This window comes from Acartia tonsa, chromosome 11 (assembly GCF_053477335.1).
Source record: "Acartia tonsa isolate MP-2025a chromosome 11, ASM5347733v1, whole genome shotgun sequence".
NCBI classification, from domain to species: Eukaryota; Metazoa; Arthropoda; class Copepoda; order Calanoida; family Acartiidae; genus Acartia; species Acartia tonsa.
This window is the reverse complement of record NC_137270.1, coordinates 42,393,485-42,421,348: the sequence shown is the minus strand read 5'-3', so window position 1 is coordinate 42,421,348 and position 27,864 is coordinate 42,393,485. Positions and strand designations below refer to the sequence as shown.

Below are 27,864 nucleotides of genomic sequence, written 5' to 3'. Positions count from 1 at the left end.
TTTAAATTTTCCCTTTCACATTTAATTTGTTTTATATTCTTTTTTTTTCCTTTTCGTCTTCTTTAAAAAAGGGGCTTCAGGAATCAAATACACTATCCCCATTTTGGTCAAGATAGTACTCCTGTAGCTCCTGGTGCATATCCTGAAAATTTTCCTTCTTTTCCACCAATTTATATTTAGTTAATAATTAAAATTACATATATTTTTTTTATTTTTGTATGAGACTAAACATCATAATGTAAACTCTAAATTGTCGATAGATAGCAGCAATTTAGAGTATTGTATGTGCTATCTCCTAAGCTAGGGGGTACCTGGCAGCACCAAATAAACATTATTATTATTATAATTTGACATTCTATATATTTATTTCCAAGAAAATCCGCTGTTTTCAAATGTCGTCTTATAAACAGGCCCACCCAAGAGGAGCCATATTTATGGTTCCCAACCAAACAAAATTGTCAATTTAATTCATTCATAAAAAATAATCTTATAAGACTAATTTTGGATTCATTACCATTATTTGTTGAAAAAAATCAATAATTTTGATAATAATATAGACTTGAAATATCCATAAACTAGAATATGAATCATCTTTTTAATGAATTATTAAAAAATATCTTTATAGTTGGTAACGCTGCATTGCTTAGGTGTGGGTGTGTGAGAGTGTAATTAGTAGACATATTTTCTCCTGTCTTTAATTTCCTTTTTTGAGAAACAAACATTTGTAGTAAAATGTGCTGTTTATTTACAAAATTTTATATTTTATTGTTCAGTTCTTTGATTTTATATAATTTGGATGCAAAAATAAGAATACAAATGTACAAAATTGCAGTTTTAAAAGAAAAGTTTGAGGGAAAATTTGTCAAAGATGTTTTTGTAGCAAGGTTTACTTGTATACAGCTGCTACCTGTAAAATATTTGTCTGTTTGTAAACAATTTAGAAATTTATTTTTGTCCTTAATCTGATTTTCTACCTTATAATCTATCTTTCTTGCTATCCTATGTTTATTTTATTTATATTTTGTATCAATTTTATTAAAAAATCGAGTGAAAATACGTTTTTTTTTGTAGAAATCAATAAAAATTATATTTTTTTTTCAGAAAATTGTTTAAATGGTGAATTCAGTTTAAGACGTTCTACTCTAAAGAAGAATTTTCATTTGGTAGGTTGTTTTATATAGTTAACGTCTTCAGTTTATGAAGTAGTATGATGTTTGCGTGTCTTTATTTATTTCCGTGAAAGTTAATATCTGTCTATCTTTCAAAATTATATGCATTAGTTTATTGCCCTATGAATATATATGTTAAGTGCTTGATATTCTAATGATATAATTTGGTTAAGTTACTTAATTTTATGTTTTAACAATGACATATTCATCGATTTATTATTTTTTAATACCTCTTAATTTATACAGTTTAAAATCTTCAAAGATCGATTATTATTAAATTTTCAGATTATGAAGTATTCTGATGTTTGTGTTTCTGTAATTATTTCTGTTAAAGTTAATATCTATCTATTCTTCAGTATTGTTAATTGGATTATCGATTTTATTTTAAATTAATTGCAAGATGATTCACTGTAAGATGATTCACTGTATATTAATCCGGGGATCTAATGGGACAAAACAATGGCCGATAATTGTGCAATGTAAATTCCCAATGAAATAACAACAAAATTACCTCTTCTATAGATTACAAATAGTGGTTGAAACGTTTGGACACTTAAACTTATCAAATAAAAACCACTAAAAGTTGCTAAGCCTAAACGAAGAAGAGTCCCCAAGACTCTTGTGATAAACAGACCATTGAATCCTCTCTCTCTGGCTTTACTCCCTGTGCCTGGCTTTCCTTCCCCTTCAGTTTTAGTTTCCTCCACCCCCCCCCCCCTCATTTACCCTATAATGAAACTTATAATCATTTTGATTAATGGGTAATATTAAAGCAAACTCATAAATTCATGATTTCAGCGGAATTCAATTTTAAACAACTTCGCTACTATTGTACGTAATGAATATGATAGGTACTTGTTTTTTTTTTACTGTAAAACTAATTTAGTAATTTTGTTATGTTTCAGTTTGGAGTGAAGGATCTGTTGAAAAATGATTGTAGAAGTAACTATGCTCGATGGAGTTATACTTCCAGTTGAGGTATCATCAACTATTAGTTATAGAGAGTATCTTCACTTTAATCAGGGCATTTTCGTATGTCCTATTGACCAAGGACCTCCAAGAGTGGGATATAAGCTCCCCTCCCTTAAAGCTTGCATCAGAAAACTACTCAAAAAATATTGTCGCTCGCGCATGTGTGAAAGTTCTCTAGGTTTTAGTTTTGACACATCAAATTTAATTCTTGTATTAGACTATCATTTGAAAGAGAAAGTTAAGAAATAACAATCCTCGAAAAACTGTTTCAAATGTTTGAAATTATGTTTTTACTTTGTATCTTTATTAGATTTCGAGTAAGGCTACTGGAATAGAGTTATTGGATGCTATAGCTAGCAGCGAGAGTGTTAATCTATTAGAAAAAGTAAGTTTTATTTTAATTATCTCATTATAAATAATCTAAAATTGCCATACCTCTGTGTTCTTATTTAATTTTGGTTTAAAATGACGTAAATGTTTTTTTTTGTTTATTGTAGCGTGACATACAGTTAAGTTTTGAAAATAAATATTGAGTTGACAATTTGTACTATCTATGACTAATTTTCTCTAATACTGTCCTATCATTTAAAGAAGTAAAGGTTTGTCTGTCTGTCCGTTAAAATCTCTCTAACCACTTAAACGTTTTATTTTGTAGGAAAGCTTTACAATGGTGCCATTAAAGTCTTGGAATGGTTTTAGGCTATTTGTAGCTGTTTTTCCAACCCCCTTCTCATACAGATTCCTTAGATTAAAGTGGCAAACCTAGTTAAATTACAAAATGTTAATTACAAACATTTGATATATTATTAATCCGGATGTTGCACCAGATTTTTATATACCTACTCTAATAAAGTGATACTCACGATACCCACCCCCCTTTACCCCATCCCATCCCCCCATACTAGATGAACAATCTGACTAATAAATAAGGTCCATATTAGCAACCTAAATTGACGACAAACTTTCCATCCATTGTCAATTTTATATTTATATCCATTTTAGAGATATAATTGACCTTGTTTATTAAGGATTACTTTGGATTGAAATATTTCGACAAGAAGGAGAATTCTCTGCTCTGGGTGCAGAATGATCGACGACTCAGTAAAGAGCTCAAGGAACCTATGAAAGCAATATTTCAGGTAAAAAAAAGCGCAATGTACAATAATTGCCTCAAAAAGTAGTCAGACAAAAAGATCATTGATTGACAAACGAACAAAGTGATATATAAAGCAGAAGGTCATTGATCATAAAAAAAGAGAGAAATAAAAAAGATTAGGTATTATTTCCTATACCTACAGAAAATATATTTTGTTACTTTTTATAACACGAATGACATACTAACGTCCCAAGTTAATTACATACTGGATATCTGATGAATAATACCTACTGGGAATCTTTACCTAGTTTTTCACTTTTTTCCCCATTCTGCTTCTTACAAATGGACGGACGAACATAAAACTATTAATGGAATTCCTATTTTTGACTAAAAAGTCTTTTCATGTTAATAATAGACTACCTACCTACCAGAGTTTCGGATCCGGAAAAAATGAAAATACTACCTTAATTTATATAAAATCTCAGACATTTTCTTGATGAGAGCCAATCTTTAAGGTTTAAGGTCAGACTTGAAAATTAAAAGTATTTTTGACTTCGAATTAAAGAATAAATATTTTTGAAAAATTTGGTGATTTTATTTTTATTGTCAAGGATCCGGAACCGAATCCCGTAGGATCCGGATACGGATCCACACTGACCAATTTGGAGGATACGGATCCGCAAAAAATCAATGCGGATCCGAAACACTGCTACCTACTTACCAACTATGCTTTATTGAATTGAAAGAAAGTAGGTAATATTATAATTTTTAATGGTAAGATTTTTGAATTTTAGGTGAAGTTTTATCCGCCTGATCCCGCACAACTTCACGAGGACTTGACCAGATATCTTTTATGCCTTCAAATTCAACAGGTAAATCCATATTTTTCTACTTTTAGATTGAAGCATATTAAAAGAACTGAAAGCTTTCTGGGATTTAAAGGGATAAGACAAAATTACGATTACCCCTTCTGTAGATTTTAATTAGTGATTGAAACGTTTAGACACTTAACTTAAGAAACAAACAAATCAAAATTCATTTAAAGTCCTAAAAGTTTTTAAGCGAACGAATAAGAAAATGTTATTTTAAAACTAGTTTAATTAACAGCTTATTGTCCCCTTCCTCTATGGTAAGCTATGGCTTTTCTTTATTACGAAGTATTATACCCATATTTTTATGGATTAGACACGATTTTTAGTGTTTTAATTTTGCCTGTTAAAAATAAATCCATTTTGCAGTGTTGGACTATTTGATTCATATCTTGAAATAAAAGAATTTTGCATAACTGTTCTGATTATACACTTTGGATACCTTTATCCCATTAGCTAGTTCTGGTTTGAATAAACTAGCAGTGTTCAAACTTTTTAACTAATAATATTAGTCTATATAAAGAGTAATTTTGTTTGTCATAAATGGTGATGTGTACAACATTTTATCCTCCATTGTCATAACCACGTGGATCCTTCCTATTTTTAAGAAAGCATTCTAGGGATAATTATAATTTACAGAATGAGTAATTTTGTGTAACAAATTTGGGGATGTACATAAGGGTAGGTCAATTTCACCTTTTTTTTAGATATCATAAGTTGCGGAAGTCATATATATGTATGATAAGCCCCATTCAAGTTTCAAAAGTGACTTGGCTCTTATGGCTGCCGGCGCGCGGGGGGTATAAAAAGTGCCCACCTCCTTATAAAACCAAAAATTTAAATTCCTTCAAACACAGGTATGTTGCATATCAAAATGACCGCATTGAAATGCTGATTACGAATCTGAAAACAGTTTTGAAAAGTATTGCTCCTAGATCGAATAAGATCTCATTAAGTACCTAAAAACAGCTGATTTAGTCAAAAATGTTCATTTTGGTAGGTTATTTGAAAATCATTTCAGACTGAATCAATATTTTCAAAACGGTTTTCAGATCTGTAATTAGCATTTCAATGCGGTCATTTTGATATGCAACATGCCTGTGTCTGAAGGAATTTCAATATTTGGTTTTATAAGGAGGTGGGCACTTTTTATACCCCCCGCGCGCCGGCAGCCATAAGAGCCAAGTCACTTTTGAAACTTGAATGGGGCTTATCAATATCATAATATGACATATGACTTCCGCAACTTATGATATCTAAAAAAAGGGTGAAATGGACCTACCCTAATGTACATCCCTTTCAAGTTTCACAGGGTTTTATATTGGCCCAGTAACCCTTGCCAATGTCTACTAATGTGAAATTCTAAAATCGACCCACCCTAATGTATATCTATTGTCTTATTCCTTTAGATCCCTAGATAGGTACCTAGCTTTTTAATAAAAACTAATGTTTCAATTTTTAAGGATGTAAAAAGTGGAAAGTTGCCGTGCTCCTTTGTAACCCACGCCCTTCTTGGTGCCTACCTTGTTCAGTCGGAACTGGGAGATTATGAACCTGTAGATCATGGACTATCTCCAGATTATATTAGGTAAGTATCTTCTGTTCGTACGTCCTTCTGACCGACACGTTTAAAGTATATTACTTTTATTTGTGATTATGAAACTGTAGATCATGGACTGTCTCCAAATTATATTAGGTAGGTATCTGCCCGTCCGTCTGTCAGTCTGTCTGCCATTAAAATTTAATTATCTTTAACTTTTATGAGTAGTAATGAGCCTGTAGATCATGGACTATCTCCAGATTATATTAGATAGGTATCTGTCCGTCCGTCTGTCAGTCTGTCCGCCATTAAAATTTAATTATCTTTAACTTTTATGAGTAATAATGAGCCTGTAGATCATGGACTATCTCCAGATAGATTATATTAGATAGGTATCTGTCCGTCCGTATGTTTGTCTGTTTGTGCATCTTTTGACCGTCCGTGTGTCTACAATTGTTATTTTTTATTGTGAAGAAAGCCAAAAGAATCGTTAACCAAAATATTAATTTGATAATAAATAATATGTTATTACTTGGATGTTGCACCAGATTTTCATAAACTACAATGAAGTGATACTCGCAGCTGGCCAAAATAACTTTACCCCCATTAACTCCTTTTCCCCTCCTACTGGAGGAGTGAACTGACCAAAATAGCAACCTAAATTTTTCCCCTGTCATAATATCCACGTTTATTTTATATCCATTATTTGAAATTTCTTTTTAGGGAGTTTGACTTCGCCCCAAACCAGTCTGAAGACTTATTACAACGAATTATGGATGTTCATAAAACTCTAAAGGTTTGTATTACTTTTCTAGTAGAGCTTTGAAACAGGTTAATATCCGCTGGGTTAGAACTGAAAACTAATGTATAGCATCGTATTATGTACAATTTTCAACAAATATGAAAATAAAAATCATAACATTAATATCTACTTACCTACCAGTTTTAATCTTAAAATTTTTCATCTTAATAACCGCGTAGGTAATTTTCTAGAACACGATGCGATAAATAACTATTTTTCATACCTATTTCATTTCTGAGTTAGAAAAATACAATGATTTAAAGTTTTGTTTGTATGATAAGTTTGCACTAACCACTGAACCAAAGGAGTTTTCTAATTTAGGGAAGCCTTTTTTTATACAATGCAGTTTTTAGTCTTTATTTGATTTTTAGCGGCAAAATTTTTCATGAAAATAGTAATTTTGATACACTATTATTTATAATATTAAATTTTTTTCCAGGGCCAAACACCGGCAGAGGCTGAGTTGCACTACCTGGATAACGCCAAGAAGTTGGCCATGTATGGGGTCACCCTCCAGCCCGCTAGAGACAGTGAGGGGGTGGATATTATGCTGGGGGTGTGTAGCAGTGGTATTCTTGTATACAGAGATAGGCTTAGAATTAATAGGTAATACATAGATAGATAGATAGATATATAGATAGATAGACATGTATGGGGTCACCCTACACCCCACTAGGGACAGTTAGGGGGTGTGTACTTGTAGCAGTGGTATTCTTGTTTACAGAGAAAGACTTGGGATTGATAGGTAATAGGTACATATATAAATAGATAGATAGATTAATAGGTAATACTTAGATAGACAGTTTTATATATGTATATTGATAGATAGATAGACATGTATGGGGGTACCCAACAACCCATAGCATATCATTTGGAAAAATAATGGACCAACACCAAATTTCGTCTAAATAACTTTAAACGCAGCTAGCTCCCAAACGTCTGACAGCACAGTCAGTGAACGCATATTACTAGAACCATAATTCAAAGGTCTAAAAGAAATCTGTTCTTACCAATTACAGAAAATGCATTAGAAATGTAATTTTAATTATTATTGTGCACCTTATGGACATGTTTTTCCTGGTTATTTTTAAGCATTGGTATTAATTTACTTTTTTAAATTTCAGATTTGCCTGGCCTAAGATTATTAAGATATCATACAAGAGGAATGGTTTCTATATCAAGATAAGGCCTGGAGAGTTCGAACATTTTGAGTCTTCTGTTGGATTTAAACTGGAAAATCATAAGGTATGTATGTCTGTCTTTCTATCTGTATATCACAATTAGACCCGGGGAGTTTAACCTGGAAAATCATAAGGCATGACTTTTTGTTGGTTTGTTTGTCTGTCTATCTATCTACTATAGGTATTATTTATATATCTTACTATCTATCTATTTTTATAGGCTGCAAAGAGACTGTGGAAAATCTGTGTAGAGCATCATTCCTTCTTCCGACTGCTATCCCCGGATAAACAGGAGAAACCCAAGTTCCCAAGATTTGGTTCCAGGTGTGTATCCAGGGTTGTTAACCTATAACTAGTGATGGCAATTGATTGTTAACCTATAACTAGTGATTGGGCCGGATTCGGATTCCGGATTCTTAAAGAATCCGTCAAAAAAGTGGCGGATTCCTCCGGATTCTTATTTTTGGCGGATTCCGGATTCTAGCAATATTTTAAAAGTATTTAAATTTTTTTTTAAATTAAGTGCTACATATGTCCTAAAAATCAATGTTCTTGGTGTTCTCTATAATTCACTCCCGAGAATCGAACCAGATTTTAAAAGATATTATATATAATGATGAAAATCTTTGCCTTCAAAGAGGAGGAGTTGAAAGAGAAAAAAAACTCAAGACGCTAGTTTTAGCCTACCAAATAAGAATCGGGAATCCGCAATTATAAACAGATTCCGGGTCCGGATTCGGATTCTAAAATTGGCCAAAAATTGGGCGGATTCCGGATACGGATTGCCATCCCTACCTATAACCTTACCAATACACAAAAACCCAAACCCGTGTTATATGCAGGTTTGGTAGTAAACCCAGTGGGTTTTATTATAACTTTGTAGGGTCTTGGTTTTGGGTTTGATAAAAAAAACCCGAGTTTTTAAAAACCCTGTGTGTAGTACAATAGATTTATTGCTCTAGATGGTCAATCATGCAATTAAACATTACCTTTCCCATTAGATGCTTCATTGTAAAGTAGAACCATATCGGTTATGAAGATCCTTCGCTAAACATAGAAAGATAGACATCCCATTAATTCAGGAAAGAGGGTGGGGTAGATATAACCCGTTACTTTTAATGTTGATTAAAAAAAAAAGGAAATAATTAAAAACCTTCCTTAGGTACCTTTTTGATAAACTTTACTCTATCTATCCAGGTGGTTAGCGAAATCCTTCCCTACACACAGACTAACATCCTGTTATTTTTAAATTAAGATATTTTATAAGAATCTTATTGCTTTTTAGGTTCCGTTATTCTGGTCGTACCCAAGCACAGGCTAAGAAGACCTTCGCCACCTTGGAGCGGACCAACCCCGCGTTTGAGCGCAGCGGCACGCTCGGCAGGGGCGGGACTAGCCCCGGGGGTGCTAACACCAACCCCAATAACACACTGTCAAGCCAATCCATGCAGGAAATTATATATTATTTTTTTTTTCTTGAGAGAGGGAATGGGCATGATCAAAGATTGATTAACCACCTCCCCATCTTTTAAAGTCAAATGCGCTTGAGTCTTCACTTTAAATCTTGAAGTATTTAGGCTATAAATGAATTAAACCAAAATGTTTAAACGTACTTCTATAGAAAAGCTCTACGTTGTAAAAAATATCATGGATCTTAAGGGATAGGACAATGGCCGATAAATTTAACTACATCCCCAGTGATGATTCACAAAGTGACTAATTATCACCTTTTTTTAGTTAGTGGCTGAAACGTTTTGACACTCAAATATAACCAACCAATCAAAATTCAATATAATTGCCCAAAGTTGTTAAATCTGCGAATAAGAAAACGCTATTATAAAACTTTTGGGACCAGTGCAATAATAAACAGCCCAATGTCCCCTTCTTGCAAGAAAAAAAATAATTGTTTGTTGAACAGGGTATTTCTCCACGACATAACAGATCCCCAAATATTGATGACAAGACAAAGAGGCATACTCTGGGACATAATCTACCAGAACAGGTAATTTTGTTAATCACAATTGGGGGTGTGAATCAATTTTTGGCCTTTTGTCTTGTCCATTGTTATTACTGGCTTGTTCCATATAGAGAGTTTAAATTAAAATGATTATTATTCCAGTATGGCTTCAAAACTGAGTGTTGATCCGCTAGATTAGATCCTGTTCTAAGCAATACTAAAAAATCATGTTGTGTAGCATCGTATTACAAACAATTTTCCACGAATAATGAAATAAAAATCATAGAATTATGATTCGGTCACTTGGGGCTAACAAAACTTGTTTTAATCTTATATTTTAGTTTAATATCAGCGGAAAGCTGTATATAATACGATGCGATAAATTACTATACCTATCTATCTATATAAGTTTATTTATTTGTCTATTAGTTGTTTAATTTTATGATAAGACTAGGCAAAAAAAATAACTACATATTTATTATTTATAATTTAACCGTAAGAAATGTCTTTGTAAAAATATCTAGCTTACTATATGTCTATCTATCTATCTATCTAGGTACAACAAGAACTACAAGATGCACAGAGGGATAGAATGGCCAAGTCCTATGACCCAAGTGGGTTCAAGGTGAGCGTTTATTTTTAATTTGATTCCAATTATTAGAATATTTATATTATTTACCTAAATGTTTTATTTTACATTGTGCCGGGAGGTTCAAGCTTTTTTTTGTTTTGAGGGGGTAATCTAATGTTTCTCGTTGAGGGGGATTAACACCCTTTTACTCCCCCCCCCCAACCCTTGGACATAATGATATGTGCTTGGTTTGTATATTTTTCTAAAAGAAAAAAAAAATGTTTGAAAGTTTATGAAAAGCAAGGGCTAAAAAATTAGGTTTTTCAAATGTAAATTGGTGGTTTCTCTAGTATTCTATATGATTTTTTAAAAATAGAAACTAATTTTTTTGGGTTAGGTTAAGTGATAATTTCCCTGAGGTATTGGTACTAAAAAAAGTATTTTCAAAATCTAAATGGTTTCAGTGGTTAAGAATTGTTTTGAGGGAAAGCACCTACCTAAAAGAACTACATTTCCAGTATGTCTACGAAACCGATTAATATCCGTTGTATTAGATCCGGTTCTCAGCCATGCTGATTCATTTATAACATCGATAACTTTCAAAGATTATTAAAAAAAATAACTAATATTAAAACCATTAAAGATAACTATTACAACTACAATTATTGATTTGTAGCGTATGTGGCGAAGCATCTCGTTTGACCGCCATTTAAACCGCCGCCTGGGCGGCGGAAACTGCCGCAGTTTTGCGGCCAGAGCCAGAAAACGGTTTCGGGAACGATCGTGGAAAACGGTGATTCTAGTTAGATGTAAAATTAATCCTAGTTAACGGGATAGGTCAATGTGGGAATTTTTTATCAACAAACATTATTTATCATAGTATCAATTGTCTTATCCCTTAAGAATCTTAGTTACAAGGAAATAAAAGCAAAAATTAGGTAGTTAATAAATATTAAAGAACGTGTCCTAACTTTTGTGATTTTTCTTTAACCCATTCGTGACGAACTCCCAAAGTTCAAAGTTTTGAATCACCAGGCAGGGTTCAACAAAATTGATTGTTTTAATAATTACTCAACAGAATAGAAAAAGTAAGGTGTCAAATTAAAGATCTTACTATTTTTGTTCATAATGGCAATTTCTTCTTTTTTTATTGCGGTTTAGTACCTTAAAACCAACATAATTAAAAAAAACTTAAATTACTTCAAAAATGAGAGGTCTACAAAAAAAAACGATTGCATATCTAGATTCTATGGATCATTTTACATGTAATACTTACTAAAAACACCGACTATCTATTTTTTTTTTAATCACAAAAGTTGGGACACGTTCTATATAATAATTTACACTGTATATATCAGTTTTTAACGTAGATACTCTATATTCTATATCAACAAGATGGCATTACGTCCGTTTATTTGTTTGTATTTAGTTGAATTATTTATTTAGTTGTATCAATCGATATAATATTATTATTTGGATGTAGCACCACATTTTCATGTACTCTGATAAAGTAAAACTTGCTGCTGGCTAAAATAGCGGCCGATACCTTATCCACCCCCTTTACCTCATTACCTCCCCTCTGGATGAACGAACTGACCAATGAACGAGGTTCATATTAGCAAGCAAAAATGGCGACAAATTTTCCCCTGTCAATATATCCACGTATATCATATATCCATTGTTATGGGGTAACTCCACTCACAAAAAATACCCTTTAAGTAAAAGTAAAAAGTTTTGTATTTCCATTACACTTGAGATAAAAATTTTGTCAGAAATAAAGTTTTCATATTAATAAACAGCACCTATTCATAAAACGTAGCTTCTCGTTTTTGAGATGCTAAAACAGTTTCTTAACTGAGACGTTAAAATTTCTACACTTTGTTGTAGTATCGCATAATTAATAATAACAAAAGTATGTGAAATGCTTTGGCATTAAACAGGGGCAAAACATTACTATTCGAAGTTGGAACTTCCAGAAAAAGATAGTCCAATCAAAGGGATGGCTGTCTGTTTATTTGGAACACATGTAACATTATTACATATGGATTCTAGTAATCCAATAGGTGTGAAAATCAGAGATCAATGGCCGATAAATTAATGTACATCATATTGACGAAAAACATAACAAACCCCTTATGTAGATTATAATTATTGGTTGAAACTTTTTAACACTTAAAAATACACTAACGAAGTTGTTTAAGTAACCGTTATAATATAATTAAAACATATTTTCTTAATGAATTCGCCCATGTTTAAAAGTATGATAATTTCAAAATCTTTTGTTTATGGGGGAAACAAACAGGGGTTGAAGGATAAGTCAATTGGAGATAGATATTTTTCCATTATTGCTTCTAATCTTAAAAGTATCTGTTGGATTAGAACCGGTTCTCAGTCATACTGAGAATTAAGCTAAAACGTCATATTAGAAATTATTTTCACGGTTATAAAAATAAAAATCATAAAGTTGATACAAGTTTTATTAACCCCGGCCTTCGGCCCTATGAGCTAACAAAACTGGCATTATTTTCTTTTCGTAATAATAAAATGTAGTAAGGTTTTTTAGTGAAGTTTAAGATCTCAAAAATTGCTGGTCCGAATAGATTGTACTTTTCAGGGAAACTTTTATGAATATATTGGAGTGGTTTTAGGCTGTTATTCTTATTTCCCCGCCCTCCTCTATAAGGCTAGACGTAAAACAACTTGGCTTTTATTAACACAGTGTATTTTAGCTTACTTCATCTATAATACAAAGTAGAATGATGACTGTCCGTCTGTCCGTCCGTCCGTCTGAATCTTAAGATCTCGGTAACCACTGAACCGATCGGATTCTACTCTTCAGGGAATATACCTACTGGTCCTGTGGTGGTTTTAGGCTATTTTCTTGGGGGTGGGACACCCCCAACCTCCCAAAAAACAAAAAATCCTCCACTAATTCTTTTTTGTAGGAGATATCCTTGGTCCTTTTTTTTGTAGGTGATATCCTTATTTTAGATATTCTTATTTTTTTTTACGAATTTCACCTTAACTTTTTTTATCATCTCTTGGGGCAAAGCCCCTAGAGGCTAGGGGCGAAGCCGCTAGTAGTGTTATATAGTAATAAGTTATACCTAACGTATCTTGTAATGTATTTAGTAAATGTAGTACTTAAGTATTAGGAAAGCTTAAACTTTGATATTATAGATTCACATTCAGATTATCTCTGCTGTAAGCGTTATCCTGGATTATTTAATTCGATGAATTAACATTTATGCGAATCCTGTAAAAACAACTTTGTGACTGACCGTCAGACGGACGTTAATACAATAAGTTTAAGAAGCTACCATTTACTTATTCCTATATTTATGGGGGTGGAAAGTTTTGTAGAAAGTTTGCACAACCTTTTATGAATGTCATTAATTAATTAAATCTTTTCTTTATGTCTCTGTAACCAGGGAAGGAGGGAGAGGACATAAGACTTTAAAATACACTGGTACCTTATTTTTTAAAGTCATTGAATAAGATAATTATTTTTTTAGTTGAAAAAAATGAAATAAAAAATAAATTTGGAGTTGCATTTAGTTTTTAGTTTCAAAAAGAAAATTTAAAAGAAAAAAAATATCTAGGCAGGTGGTAATATTTTTAGGGGCGATTTTTGGTACCCAACTCTAAAATAGTTATAAACCTTTCCAGGACCTAAGAGAAGCTTCACTGTAAAGGGGAACCATATAAGTTTATTGGTTAGAGAGATCCTTCGGTACACATACACAAACATAAATCCTGTTACTTTTATATAAGGATATCAAGATGTAACTATCTATCTATCTATCTATCTATCTAACTAGGATGAGAAGCCGCCAGTAGTGGCACAGCCAGGTATGTTGCAGCAAGGAGGAAAGATGGCCACCCCACCCACAACTCCGGGGGCAGCTGGCGGCGGTTATGGCGAGTCAATCACAAATGGCCACAGGTTAGAAGTCTTGAGAGGTTGGGGTTCGATAGCATATGAGGACGGGATACACCACGAGATCTTACTTTTTTTGGTATATTTCTTAATTCCTGTTAAAGATTTTATGCACGACCTTTGTCTGGAAGTTCTAACTGTGCATAGTAATGAGTTGCGTCTGTTTTAGGCAAAAGGCATTCCCCATACACTAACTATGTATGTCGAGCACCTGATATAGCAGCAGTAGGAACCATATTTAACGTCTTAGGTTATGACGTGGTGTTGGACTAAGATTCGAACCTATCCTTTTCCCGTCAAAGATCTTAGAAAAAAGTTTCGTTAAAAGAGCATAATAATAATTTTAGTATGGACAGTCCTGGTGGGCCACAGGGACCTATTCCAGCGTACAGTCATGGTTACAAACATAATTATAGTTTTAGTATGGACAGTCCTGGTGGGCCACAGGGACCTATTCCAGCGTACAGTCCTGCTAACATACATAATTATAGTTTTAGTATGGACAGTCCTGGTGGGCCACAGGGACCTATTCCAGCGTAAAGTCCTGCCTACAAACATAATTAATTATAATTTTACTATTTAGTATGGACAGTCCTGGTGTGCCACACGGACCTATTCCAGCGTACAGTCCTGCCTACAAGCAGACAACCGGACCCCAGTATACTAGAACGGCTCCAGGTATATTATATATCTAATTTGTCAGGTCATCCATCTGTTAGTATATCTACTAGCTAACTAATAATTATCTGTCTATCTATATATCTATCAAGCTGTCTTATTATCCAAATATCTATCTATCTGCCTGTCTATATATATTTATCTTATCTACTTATCTATTATCTATGTGCTTTAATTTATGTAAATTTTCTATGGTGTGTTGTTTTTCTTGGAGTTTTTGCATACCCTCATCCTCTATCTGTTTTTCTTTGTTATAAAAACTGAACATCTTCTCTATACCTAACTCAATTTTTTTGGCCATTGTTTGATGTATTTGCTTCGCTACTTATTGATGTTGTCATCCTTGTTTTATCTAGGCAAACCAATTACAACCTCAACTCATGAAACTACATTTGATGCTGAAAATAGCGCAGCAACCACTGTTGAACCTTCAGCTGCAGGTATCTATCCATTCATCCTTTTTTATCATCTATCTAGAATTTGATTACATCTATACAAGATATTGACGTCATTTTGGGTAGGGGGCAGTATCTATCTACTAGGGACCAAATCTATCTATCTATCTAGGACTTGATTACAGCTATGCTATGTCAACGGACGAGGCTGTAGATATCGATGCCATGTTGGGTGATGGAGGGGAGGACTATGGCAATGAGGAGGATTATCAGTTCAGTAGAACAGACAGGTACACACCAATTAATATAGGATATACGTGGTTATAAGGACAATTTTGTCAATAAGGTCAATTTAGGTTGTTAATATAGACCTCAATTATTGGTTAGTTTGTTTATCCAGTAGAAAGGGAGGCCAGGGGTTGATATAAAGGCGGTGGGTGTGCGGTATTTTAGCCAGCTTCGAAATTATTTCATTAGAGTAGGTACATGAAACTCTGGGGCAACATCCAAGTAATAATAAGTCCATTATACTTATAGATGTCTCTATTGGGGTAGAGGGAGTGGACAGAGTGTATTGTTAATTTTATTAGAGTACAAGAAAATCTGGTGTAACATCAAAGTAATACCTAATATATCTATTTCTAGACTACTGCGCAGCGAGGACGGGACGGTCAGCCAACACACACAACAGACAATTGCAAACCTCAAGTCAGGCGAGGCGGACACACAGGTGAGAGAGGAGGTATTTTCTCTCAAAGTGCCTATTAAGCACTAAACCACGTACGCCCTTCAGTCCATCCGTAACGCTTTTGGCGAAATGAGATTCACGCAGTTGCTACTACAGCTTCCTTTTTTATGACCACTTATCATTTGCTCCATTCACTGTTTTCCTTTGTCAATCCATGTTTCTTTTCGTGCTTTGCTTTTATGGATGTTGTCATCCTTTAAAAACTCCTACTCTAGAAAAATCCTTTGACTTTAAAGGGACTGTAAACGAGAAAATTTCTCATCAGATTATCAAACCTTAACATCATCACATTCATATGATCTCAAAGATAGGGCAAAACTGTCTCTCGTTTCTTTAAAAAACTGCTTTTTCCGCCGATTTTTTAACTTCCAAGATTGGGGAAAAAATTTTCGTACTATATAAATGTGTCTTTTTTTTCCTTTTATAGCTAAAACTAAACATTTTGACATAGTTCTCTATTTTTCCTAACGGTTAAGCTGACTTTTAATATAATCCTTGCTTTAAACAAATGTATAGTTACTTAGAAATTGATAAAATAAGCAACATTTTTATTGAAAACAAAATACAATATTAGTATCCAAGTAACTTTAGATGGCCCATCTCTCGCCCACCTTTAATTACAAATTTGTAAATAATAAAGGTCCAATATTTCTTTATAAACAGTCTGATAAAAGTGTAAACTAATTCTCCAAAGTGGGCTATTTATTTTCCAACACATTAAAAAGGATATTATTTTAAATAACCGCTGAGATTCAACCCTATGTAGACAGTTAGGTATTTTTTTGTCAATAATACGAATTTAAAATAGAACTTTATTACCTAATTACTATGTTAATAAAAAACGAATTGGCAATTTTATATAATGAAATAAATCCTTAACAGTAAGTAAATTGTTTCATCTATATATGACAAGTTAAATATCTCTACAAACATTATAAGAAACAAAAACGTTCAGATTTTCCCTGTTTTTTCCTTTTTCCCTCCCAAATTACCATAAAATCAAGGCATTATTCCTGCATATTTTGGTTAATAGAACGTTTTTGGTTGATAAGTGTAGTGAAATGTGCTTAGAAAATGTTAAGATTTGATAATCAGATGAGAAATTTTTACGTTTACACTCCCTTTCATTATAAGTTATCAACATACAGTAGAATGATACAATTCCTTTTTAAAATTTTTGTTTTATTTAGGAGTTTAGTTTAGCTGGACAAGTAGCTACTCCGGACAGAGTTCAGGCAGAGACTGTCACCACCAGGACTGGTAGAATACTTCAGGTATAGTTTAGTTTACCTGGAACAGTAGTATCTGGTCAGGACAGAGTTTAGACAGAGTCTGTCACCACCTGGACTGGTAGAATACTTCAGGTATAGTTTTGTTTACCTGGAACAGTAGTACCTGGTCAGGACAGAGTTTAGACAGAGTCTGTTACCATCAGGACTGGTAAAATATTTCAGGTATAGTTTAGTTTATCTGGAACAGTAGTACCTGGATTGGTAGAATACTTCTTCAGGTATAGTTTAGTTTACCTGGAACAGTAGTATCTGGTCAGGACAGAGTTCAGACAGAGTCTGTCACCACTAGGAATGGTAGAATACTTCAGGTATAGTTTAGTTAACCTGGAACAGTAGTATCTGGTCAGGACAGAGTTTAGACAGAGTCTGTCACCACTAGGACTCGTAGAATACTTCAGGTATAGTTTTGTTTACCTGGAACAGTAGTACCTGGTCAGGACAGAGTTCAGACAGAGTCTGTTACCACCAGGACTGGTAGAATACTTAAGGTATAGTTTAGTTTATCTGGAACAGTAGTACCTGGATTGGTAGAATACTTCAGGTATAGTTTAGCTTACCTGGAACAGTAGTATCGGGTCAGGACAGAGTTCAGACATAGTCTGTCACCACTAGGACTGGTAGAATACTTCAGGTAAAAATCAGGGATCTTTCTTACGGGATAAGGCAATTGACAGAAATTGATTTACATCCCCAACATATCACACTTTTTCAACATATTAAAAGTTTCAAGCCAACGAATGAAGAAAGATAAATAAATACATAGACTGAAAACATAAATATTTACAAAAAGAAAAATTACATAACAAGATGAAAAAGATACCTAAGTATTAAATAGACAAATAGATAGATAGTGAGGACAGATAGACAGACTGATAGTGAAGACCGACTGACTGATGTTTATATATTATTCTTGTATAGATCTTACCCTGACTCTAAACCCTCCAATTTCAGGACAAGACCACCGGGGAGAAGACGGCTGTCCTGGAAAGCAAAACCATGTCGACAAGTCACGCCCACTCAACAGAACCAGGACTAGAGCCTGGCACCCTTACATCTAGCATCACTACTTCCAGGTTGGTTGAATAGACAGACAGACAGACAGATAAACAGATAGACATACAGACAGACAGACAGACACTCCACAAAACCAAGACTAGAACCTAGCGCCCTCACATCTGGCATCACTACTTCCAGGTTGGTTGGATAAACAGACAGACAGATAGATAGACAGATAAAAAGATAGACATACAGACAGACACTCCACAAAACCAAGACTAGAACCTAGCGCCATCACATCTGGCATCACTACTTCCAGGTTGGTTGGATAGATAGACAGACAACAGACTTATAGATAGACAGAAAAATATACTTCCACAAAATACAGATTAGACACTAACATTCAGATGTTTTCCAAAGATTAAATGAATTTTCATCTTTTTTTCCCCCCAAAGTTACACCAAAGGCTGATATTCACCAATAGACTGAGGTGGGGGGGGGGGGGGGGGGGGTTAATTAACTGCCCTCGTGCTATAACTGAAGAATACCAAATTAGGGATCTAAATGGGTGAGACAATTGATGTACATCCAGATTGATGAAAATACCCCTTCTGTAGATTACAATTAATTGTTGGAATGTTTGGACACTCCGGGGAAAATCTTTTTTTCTTTTTGATATCCCCGGAAATCTGTTTATATGCGATGCGATAAATAACTATTCATTCGTTCTAATTTTTGTTGTCTATTTTAGAAAAGAATCTTCAATGAGTGTGAGAAAAGAATCAGTTATCAACTCCTCTAGCTCTAGAACTGTACAGGTATATAGATGTATCATACAGACAACTACATGGCCCATGTGGAAGAGACCCTTTTCGTCTGCTAGAAAATTACTTTCTGATCTTTTGTTGAGATTTGGCTGTGTTTTATTTTATATTTCTGACGCTATTACCTAATTTCAAAGAACTAATACAAAATAGGGACAGTTACATATATACATATTATACATGCTCCATCTATTATTTTACTTGAATTATATCTAGATAGATATGAAGACAAATAGGTAGATGTATAATTAGATACATATTTATGAATAGATAGTCTGATAGATAGATATGCGTTACTAGTTCTTCAAAGGGATAATTGGACAAACAGACAGACTAACAAACAAGCAAACAGATGAATGAGAAATCATTGAGACAGATAAATGTTTAGACCCAATACCTATTTTAGGAGCACCTTGGCATAACTGAGTCAAGCCTGAGGGGCCGCAGTTCAAGCCCTAGCAATTTTGGAGGGGTGGGCGCTGAACCCGCCAGCTCTGCGGATGTCTCTGGAGTTACGGATATTGACGACGCACTCAAATCTGCTGAAGTTTCTAAGGTAAAGAATTGCTCTATCAATCTAAAACTTAAATCCAATTGAACATTACTAAATCATAGGAATATCCTATAAATCAGAATTTTTTAGTAAGAATGGTTTGTACTTTTTATGTAGGTATGTTTTATAAATGTCTTGGGGTGGTTTTAGGCTATTTTTAATGAAATCACTAGCCCTTCCCCAGAATCTAGGGGCGAAGCATCTAGTATATAAAAAAAGGGGCACGGTTTTTATGTTGTCATTAAGACAATTTAGGTTGCTTGTATTTTATTTACCTCATTTATCGGTAATTGCGTTCATCCAGCAGGAGGGGATAGGGTATTTTAGCCAGCTACGATCAGCACTTTATTAAGAGTACATTAAATTCTAGAGCAACATCCAAGTAAAAATATATCGATTGTTTCAGGACGAGTATGCCATCTCTGAGGGTATGGTTGTGTCCAGCCAGACCATCACTAGCAAGTCCAGGACTGTGGAAACCACCACTTATGCTGTTGAACAAGAGGGACAGACAGAAACTCATATTGAACAGAAGGTTCGTTGATGGATAGTTTAATAATTTATTTTGATTCTTATATACTTTGATCTATTGATCAACGTTGTGAGCCGGGATAACTATAATTTGGTATGTAACTCTGTTTTGTCGTATGTAAATACCCATTTTAAGTTTTTCAAGTCCATTTTTACCTATCAAAAATTGAACTTTGAAAACCTTCTAAATGAAAAATAGACTTGCCAAAAAAATATGTTGAGGTTTTCTTGATTTTAGATCTTAGCTGTAGCTGGAGCTGCACCAAAATCAAACGGCTCCGTAACGCTCTTATTGATACAACATCAGTGAAATAATTGGTTGATATGCAGATTCTATTGACAAAGGGGGAGGTAGGTTTTGCTAAAATTCCATAAAAGTGTGAGTTTTAAGGCTTATAAAACAGTAGTAGAACGATAATATTTACTAAATATGAGTATTCCTTATTAAATAGAACCATAGACAAAAACTTTTATTTTTGTTAACATTATCGTTCTACTACATTTTCTTAAGCCTTAAAACTCACACCTTTACAGAATTTAGCACAACCTACCTCCCCCTTTATTTGAAATTTAATTTATACATTGATTCAATGATTGATAATAAAGTAATATAAATTGGTTGAAAAATTAACTGATATTCATTTTGATTGACTGGTTGATAAATTAACTGATTAGCATATTGATAAAATAATAGATAAATGGATTGATAATTTGATTACCTAATAAATTGATTGATAAATTGATTTATAAAAGGGGGGGGGGGGGAGTTATGACACTTTTGCGTTATTTTACAAAAAAGTTTCCTTTTGGTATGTAATTTTGGTTCAGAGCCTGGAGCCCTGCAGCACCTGAACCTGGAGGCTAAATTCAATTTTTTTTTTTAAATGAAAAATACATCCTAATAGGAAACTTTTTGGTAAATTAACCTATCCTCTCACTATGAAAACAAAGCCTATAATCACTGTTTACGGAAGTGTCAGAATTCCCCCCCCCCCCTTGAATGTTAAATTGATTAGTAAATTAAATGATAGGTTGATTAATTGATTGATATGTTGATTGATTGATTGTTAGATAGATATATTGATTGATTGTTTGATAGGTTGATTGATAGATTGATTGATAGATTGATTGATTGATAGATTGATTGATAGATTGATTGATAGATTGATTGATAGATTGATTGATAGACTGATTGATAGATAGATTGATTGATAGATTGATTGATAGATTGATTAATAGATTGATTGATATGTTGATTGATTGATTGTTAGATAGATATATTGATTGATTGTTTGATAGATTGATTGATAGATTGATTGATAGATTGATTGATTGATAGATTGATTGATAGATTGATTGATAGATTGATTGATAGATTGATAGATTGATTGATAGATTGATTGATAGATTGATTGATAGATTGATTGATAGATTGATTGATTGATAGATTGATTGATAGATTGATTGATAGATTGATTGATAGATTGATTGATAGATTGATTGATAGATTGATTGATAGATTGATTGATAGATTGATTGATAGATTGATAGATAGATTGATTGATAGATTGATTGATAGATTGATTGATTGATTGATTGATTGATTAATTGATTGATTGATAGATTGATTGATTGATTTATAGATTGATTGATTGATTGATTGATAGATTGATTGATAGATTGATTGATAGATTGATTGATAGATTGATTGATAGATTGATAGATTGATTGATAGATTGATTGATAGATTGATTGATAGATTGATTGATAGATTGATTGATAGATTGATTGATAGATTGATTGATAGATTGATTGATAGATTGATTGATAGATTGATTGATTGTTAGCTTGATTGTTTGTTATATTGATGGTCAAGCAGGTGTGTTTGATGCAGGTTTGCCCGGGGACTTCTTCTCCATCTCCCCGGATAGGACCACTCCGGAAAAGCTTGCATTGATAGATTGATAGATTGATTGAAAGATTGATTTATTAATAGATTAATTGGTCGATTGATTAATATATTGATTGATAGATTATTGATAGGTTGATTGATAGACTTTGATAGTTTTATTGATTAATGGATTGAATAATGGATTGATTTATTGATAGGTAGATTGATTGATTACTAGGTAGATTAATCGGTTGATACATAGATTGATAATTAGAATGCTTGATTGATAGTTTGATTTATTGATTGATAATTAGAATGATTGATTGATTGATTAATAGATTGTTTTATTGATTGATAAATCGATTATAGATTGATTAACAAGTTGTCTGGTAAATCGATAGATAAATTGAAAAGTTGATTTTTAGATTGATTGATTTATAAATTTATTGATAGATTGATTGATTTAGGTAACAATCCAGTCTGATGGAGATATAATAGATCATGACGAAGCCTTGGCCCAGGCTATACAAGAAGCTACAGCTATGAATCCTGACTTCACTGTTGAGAAGATTGAGATTAGCCAGACAACCAGCCAGGTGAGTGTCAGCGCTTTCATAGCAGAATCTTTGTCATAAAGTATCTTGCAACTTTTTTTTATTTATTTTTGGATAAAATCGAAAAATATCTGTCCTTTCTTAGGTATCAAATATGTACACTTTCAAACCAATAATATATTCAGACTGTCTCTACTCTGTGTTCCTATATGGCTAATTAAGTTATTGGAGATCTTAACTTTCCCAGAGAGAGAGAGAGAAGACAATGGGCTGTTAATTAGACTAGTCCCCAAAGTTTTATAATAATATTTTCTTTTTCGTTGGCTTTAAAACTTTAGTTCATTATGTTGGGCGAGTGTTCAGACGTTTCAACTAACTACTAATTTTAATCTACAAAAGGGGTAATATTGTGCGTCATCATTGGGGATATAAATTAATTTATCGGACATTGTCCTATCCCTTTAGATCCCTAAGACTTTCCATATTTATTAACCTAACTGTTGTATATTTTCAGGAGAAACTGCCCACTACCACAGAACTAGAGGATGGCGGGGCCGAAGTTTAGTAATCTTCTGTTCACCTATCCCTACTCTATTTTGTTGATGGGCCATATATAATGTTTCTTTGTTTATAACTATTATAGCTATGCAATATGCCTTCTTTCTTGTATATTTGAGATCGTTATGCAATTTTTAAAAAATATTGCTACAGCAAACAATGACAAAAAATGTATATTTTTAACCATAAATATGTGTAAAATTTAAACATAAGACAATTTTTAGAGTATTAGATCTCAGTAATCTTGAAAAATCTTAATTTTTATGAATTTTAGGGTATTATTATGAGAGAAAAAAAAGGTATGTAACTGTAAACGAATATTTCTGATATTTTTAAAAAATACTCAAAAAACGCCTTTATGATATTATCCATTTGTCACTATAGGACAGAAAAAAACGGTAGAAAATAAAAATTTTCATATTACTGTTTGTTTCATATTAATCTAGTTATTTATCGCATCGTATTATAGGCAGCTCTCTTCGGATATTTGAATAAAAAATTTTAAGAATGAAACCAGTTGTGTTAGCTCCGAGGAGCCGAATGCCTGACAAAACTGGTATTAATTTTATCATTTTTGTTTTAATATTCCTTGAAAATTGTCTGCATTACGGTGCTAAGCATGATTTTTCAGTATGGCTAAGAACCGGTTCTAATCCAGCGGATATAAATTGGTTTCAAAGTCATACAGGAAAGTATTTTTCCATTAATTTTATGTACTCACTGCCTTTATTAAAGTGCTGCTTAACAAAATAATTTTGTCAATTTTTGTGAATTCTAGTATTGTTTTTTTACTGTATTACTTTATGCTTTTTTGCTTAGCCTATATTTTGTGTTGTTTTAGATTAAAATTGCTTATAATTATTAACATTCCATTTGTGGATTTTTTGTAGATTAAAAATTGAAAGGGGGTGTCTTTTTTTTGATTGATATTTCACTTTTAATTGGTATTGAAACCAACAGGTAGTTTGTCAAATATACGAAAAAATATGTAATATAAAAAAATCGAAAATCCGCCATCTTTGTTTTTAAAAATCCGGCAAAAAAACGCAATCATTTGCTAAGCTATCCGTACTGTATTTAGAAAAACATTTTTAATATTATTAAATCTCAAAGAATCTCGTTATCAAAAGTATCACAAAAAAATCTCTTTTTGAAACACTTTTATCTTCTTTTTTTATAAATATTTACATGTTTATGTTTTTTTTTAAGTTCTGTATTATTATTCTATAACCAGTGCACTTATCTAGTATTTTTTTTATTTTTTGTATGCTATTGTATTATTTTAAGTTTTATTTCATTTCATTTTATTTGTTTAAATAGTATCAGTTTAATAGTTATTTCTCGCATCGTATTATAAACGGCTTTCCGCGGATATAGAATGTACAATTATAAGATTAAAACTAGTTTTTTTAGCCCCGAGGTGCCGAAGGCACCGGCTAAAAAAACTGGTTTTAATCTTATGATTGTACATTTTTATATTCGTAGAAAGCTGGATATAATACGATGCTAGACATAGTTTTTTCGTATGGATGAGAACCGGTTTCTATCCACCGGATTCGAATAAATACGAGAAAAGATTTTCTACATACAATTGAGATTTATTTTGGAGTATGTAACCCCAGTGAGGGAGAGGACATTGGGCTGCTCATTACTCTAGTTCTTAAAGTTTTACAAAAACGTTTTTTTTATTGCTGGCTTACCAACTTTGGGGACTTTTGATTGGTTGCTTGAGATTTCAAACGTTTCAGCCACTAATTTTACTCTATAGAAGGAGTAATTTTATGCATCATAATTGGTGATGTAAATCAATTTATCGGTCATTTTCAAATCCCTTAAGATACCTGGTTTTCAATATTTATAAAAAATGCTCAATGTTTTTGAGCCAAAGATTTAAAAATTTTGTTGAAAAACCTTGGTCACCAGTATAAAGCATAGAAAATCTTTTCAACTTGATGTAAAACGGCCTAATTTTATTATGTATTCATACACACTGTTTAATTTAATAGGTACGTGATAAACAAAAATTTGCATAAAAAATAGTAGGTATAACACAAAACAAAGATTCAATTCATTTTCCAGTATGGCTTCGAAACCGATTGATATCCGCTGGATTAGAACAGGTTTTTAGCCATGCTGAAAAATCATGTATAGCATCGTATTACCGACAACTTTCACGAATAATAAACTTAAAATCATTATCCGTGGAAAGCTGTCTATACTACCGATAAATAACTATATAAAATCACCATCTGTGTAATACAATATTTTTTTAGAATTATTGTTTTTCCCGTATTTTTTAAGTATTCATATTTTCGCCATAATGATATTTTTTTTTGCAAGGAATAGATATGTCCATAAGTACCGCAGCAACTTTAAGAAAACTAAAAAAAAATAGACGTATGGACATCCCCTATTGTAGAGTAGCTGCGCTAATAATGAACTAATAATTTTGTATTTGTTTTTTTTGTGTAAGTCCTAAATTTATTGTTAATTTTACATAGTATATTAAACATACACATTTAGTAATTTTTCAGTGACGCGCCCCTTTGGTCTGACAACTTTTGTACCAGTGAGGGAGGGGACATTGGGCTGTTTAATTTTATTACACTAGTCCCCAAAGTTTGATAATAACGTTGGCTCAAATACTTTTTTGACTATGTAATGAATTTTGATTATTTGGTCCATTAAGGTGAGTGCCCAAACATTTTAACCAATAGTGTAATCTATTGAGGTTATTTTGTTTATCATCAAATGGGGGTGTACGTGAATTTAGCGGCCATTGTCTTATCCCTTTAGATCCCTGCAACGTTTTACTACATAGATTTTTTACTTTTCCGTCATATTTAACTATGGTTTTCCATGTGTTTCACAATGACGATGCACAAAATCACCCCTTCTATATAATACATAAAGTGATTGAAACGTTTGGACACTCAACTTAATAAAGCAACTTATCCAAAAATTTTATATAAAAAAGTCCGCAAAGTTGTTAAGCAAGCGATTAAGAAAATGTTATCTTAAAACTTTGGAGACTAGTGTTATTAACAGCCCAATGTCCCCTCCCTCTCTGGGTTTTTCATTGTAGTTAGAACAATAATTTAAGCAGCTAGGTAAAAACTTATTGTTTAACATTTTAATATTTTAGCTTAGTTTTACTCTGTAGATTATATACATGATATTTTTGCTTATTTGTGTTTTGTCGATAGCGAGTTATAGTAAATTAATGAAAAGCTTCGTTTTGTGGAACTATTAACTATACCTAATTAACTTGCCCTTTATCATTTTTTAAAAAGACAAAAAATAAGATTTTTTTTATTTTGGGCATTTACTTTTAACACTAATTTTTAAATTTGCTTTTAGAGGAATAGTCATCTATCGCATAGTATTATAGACAGTTTTCCGCGGATATTTACATGAAAAATTATAAGATAGAAACCAGTTTTGTTAGCCACGAGAGGTCGATGGTCCGGGGTACCAAAACTGTAAAAATATTATGCTATTTATTTTAGTATTTGCGGAAAATTGTCTGTAACACAATGCTATACATGATGCTCTTCAGTGTGGTAGAAAACCGGTTCTTATCCAGCGGATATTAAACGGTTTCAAAGCTGGATATGTATAACTCTTCTTCAGTTTTGAAATGATTGTGAATTAATTTTTGTTGTGAAATAATAATTATGTAATTATAATATTAATTAATTATGCCTATATACATAATAAACTTTTTCAAGCATCAATTCAATATCTTTAATAGCGAATTTTCTAAAATGAATATGGAATATACGTGGATATTACGTGGACAGGAGAAAATTTAGGTAGCCAACATTGACATAAATTATTGGCCAGTTCGTTAATCCAGTAGGAAGAGAGATGTCCTTAAGTTGATGAATGGGGGTTTATGCTATTTTAGCCACCTACAAGTTTCACTTGCATGACAATCTTGTGCAATAGACCAACTCAAAAGGCAAAATTTTTTGGCGCGCAATTCTAACCCATTTCTTTTATGATATGATGACTTTTTTCAAGAATATGTCAATTTCGATTGTCATGAAAAAGGGGAAGGGTCCCCTCTGGGGGAGAAATTTATTTTCTTTTAAACCATGGCTTTATATACCTTCCTGAATGCGTCTTGAAGAGTACATTACGGATTAAAAAACGATTTTTTTGAAATATTGACCCTGGCAAAAGTTATCCACAAAAGACTGACAATTTTGGCCATTTTAGCAAAATGAGCCGATTTTGACAGTTATTTCAGAATAACTTTTACCAGGGTCAATATTTCAAAAATCGTTCTTTGATCCTTAATCTACTCTTCAAGGCGAATTCAAGAAGGTATATAAAGCCATGCTTTGATAGAAAAAAAATTCTCCCCCCAGGGGGGACCCTTCCCCCTTTTTCATGACAATCGAAATTGACATATTGCTAAAAAAAAGCTACCAGAACACTTTTTTGTATCAATGGTCATTATATCTTAAAAGGAATGGGTTGGAATAGCGCGCCCATTGAATTTTTTAAAAAGTGGTAATTCTGAGTCGGTGATGTGCTATGTCATTGTCCAAGTAATAATAAATTTATTTTCTCGTATTCATTTGAATCCGGTGGATAGGAACCGGTTCTCATGAATACGAAAAAACTATGTCTAGCATCGTATTATATCCAGTTTTCTACGAATATAAAAATGTACAATCATAAGATTAAAACCAGTTTTTTTTAGTCCGTGCCTTCGGCATCTCGGGGCTAAAAAACT

General features: G+C 32.7%; 1 protein-coding gene across 2 annotated transcripts; it reads left to right on the top strand.

Moving 5' to 3' along the window:
- Positions 1-967: 967 nt before the first annotated feature.
- Positions 968-26,854, top strand: cora (erythrocyte membrane protein band 4.1 like coracle). 2 transcript variants are annotated; one of them, XM_080177442.1, is made up of 25 exons: positions 968-1,163; positions 2,075-2,147; positions 2,452-2,526; positions 3,170-3,280; positions 4,032-4,109; positions 5,570-5,694; positions 6,370-6,442; positions 6,888-7,054; positions 7,573-7,693; positions 7,850-7,953; positions 8,915-9,081; positions 9,549-9,631; positions 10,143-10,211; positions 13,979-14,103; positions 14,681-14,775; positions 15,132-15,215; positions 15,343-15,460; positions 15,816-15,900; positions 17,109-17,192; positions 18,162-18,283; positions 18,958-19,024; positions 19,437-19,586; positions 19,990-20,118; positions 22,473-22,601; positions 23,074-26,854. In XM_080177442.1, the coding sequence occupies exons 2-25, from the start codon at positions 2,100-2,102 to the stop codon at positions 23,122-23,124; spliced, it is 2,460 nt and encodes an 819-aa protein (XP_080033568.1). In that variant the 5' UTR covers positions 968-1,163; positions 2,075-2,099; the 3' UTR covers positions 23,125-26,854. The 2 variants fall into 2 exon arrangements, with proteins under 2 accessions (XP_080033568.1, XP_080033569.1); XM_080177443.1 differs by lacking the exon at positions 10,143-10,211.
- The last annotated feature ends 1,010 nt before the right edge of the window (positions 26,855-27,864 follow it).

Excerpts from the sequence above, each read along its gene's own strand:
- cora (XM_080177442.1), top strand. The coding sequence starts at position 2,100 with ATGATTGTAGAAGTAACTATGCTCGATGGAGTTATACTTCCAGTTGAG. Across the intron at positions 14,776-15,131 it reads GTATACTAGAACGGCTCCAG|GCAAACCAATTACAACCTCA; the intron begins GTATATTATATA and ends TGTTTTATCTAG. Across the intron at positions 18,284-18,957 it reads TCTAGCATCACTACTTCCAG|AAAAGAATCTTCAATGAGTG; the intron begins GTTGGTTGAATA and ends TGTCTATTTTAG.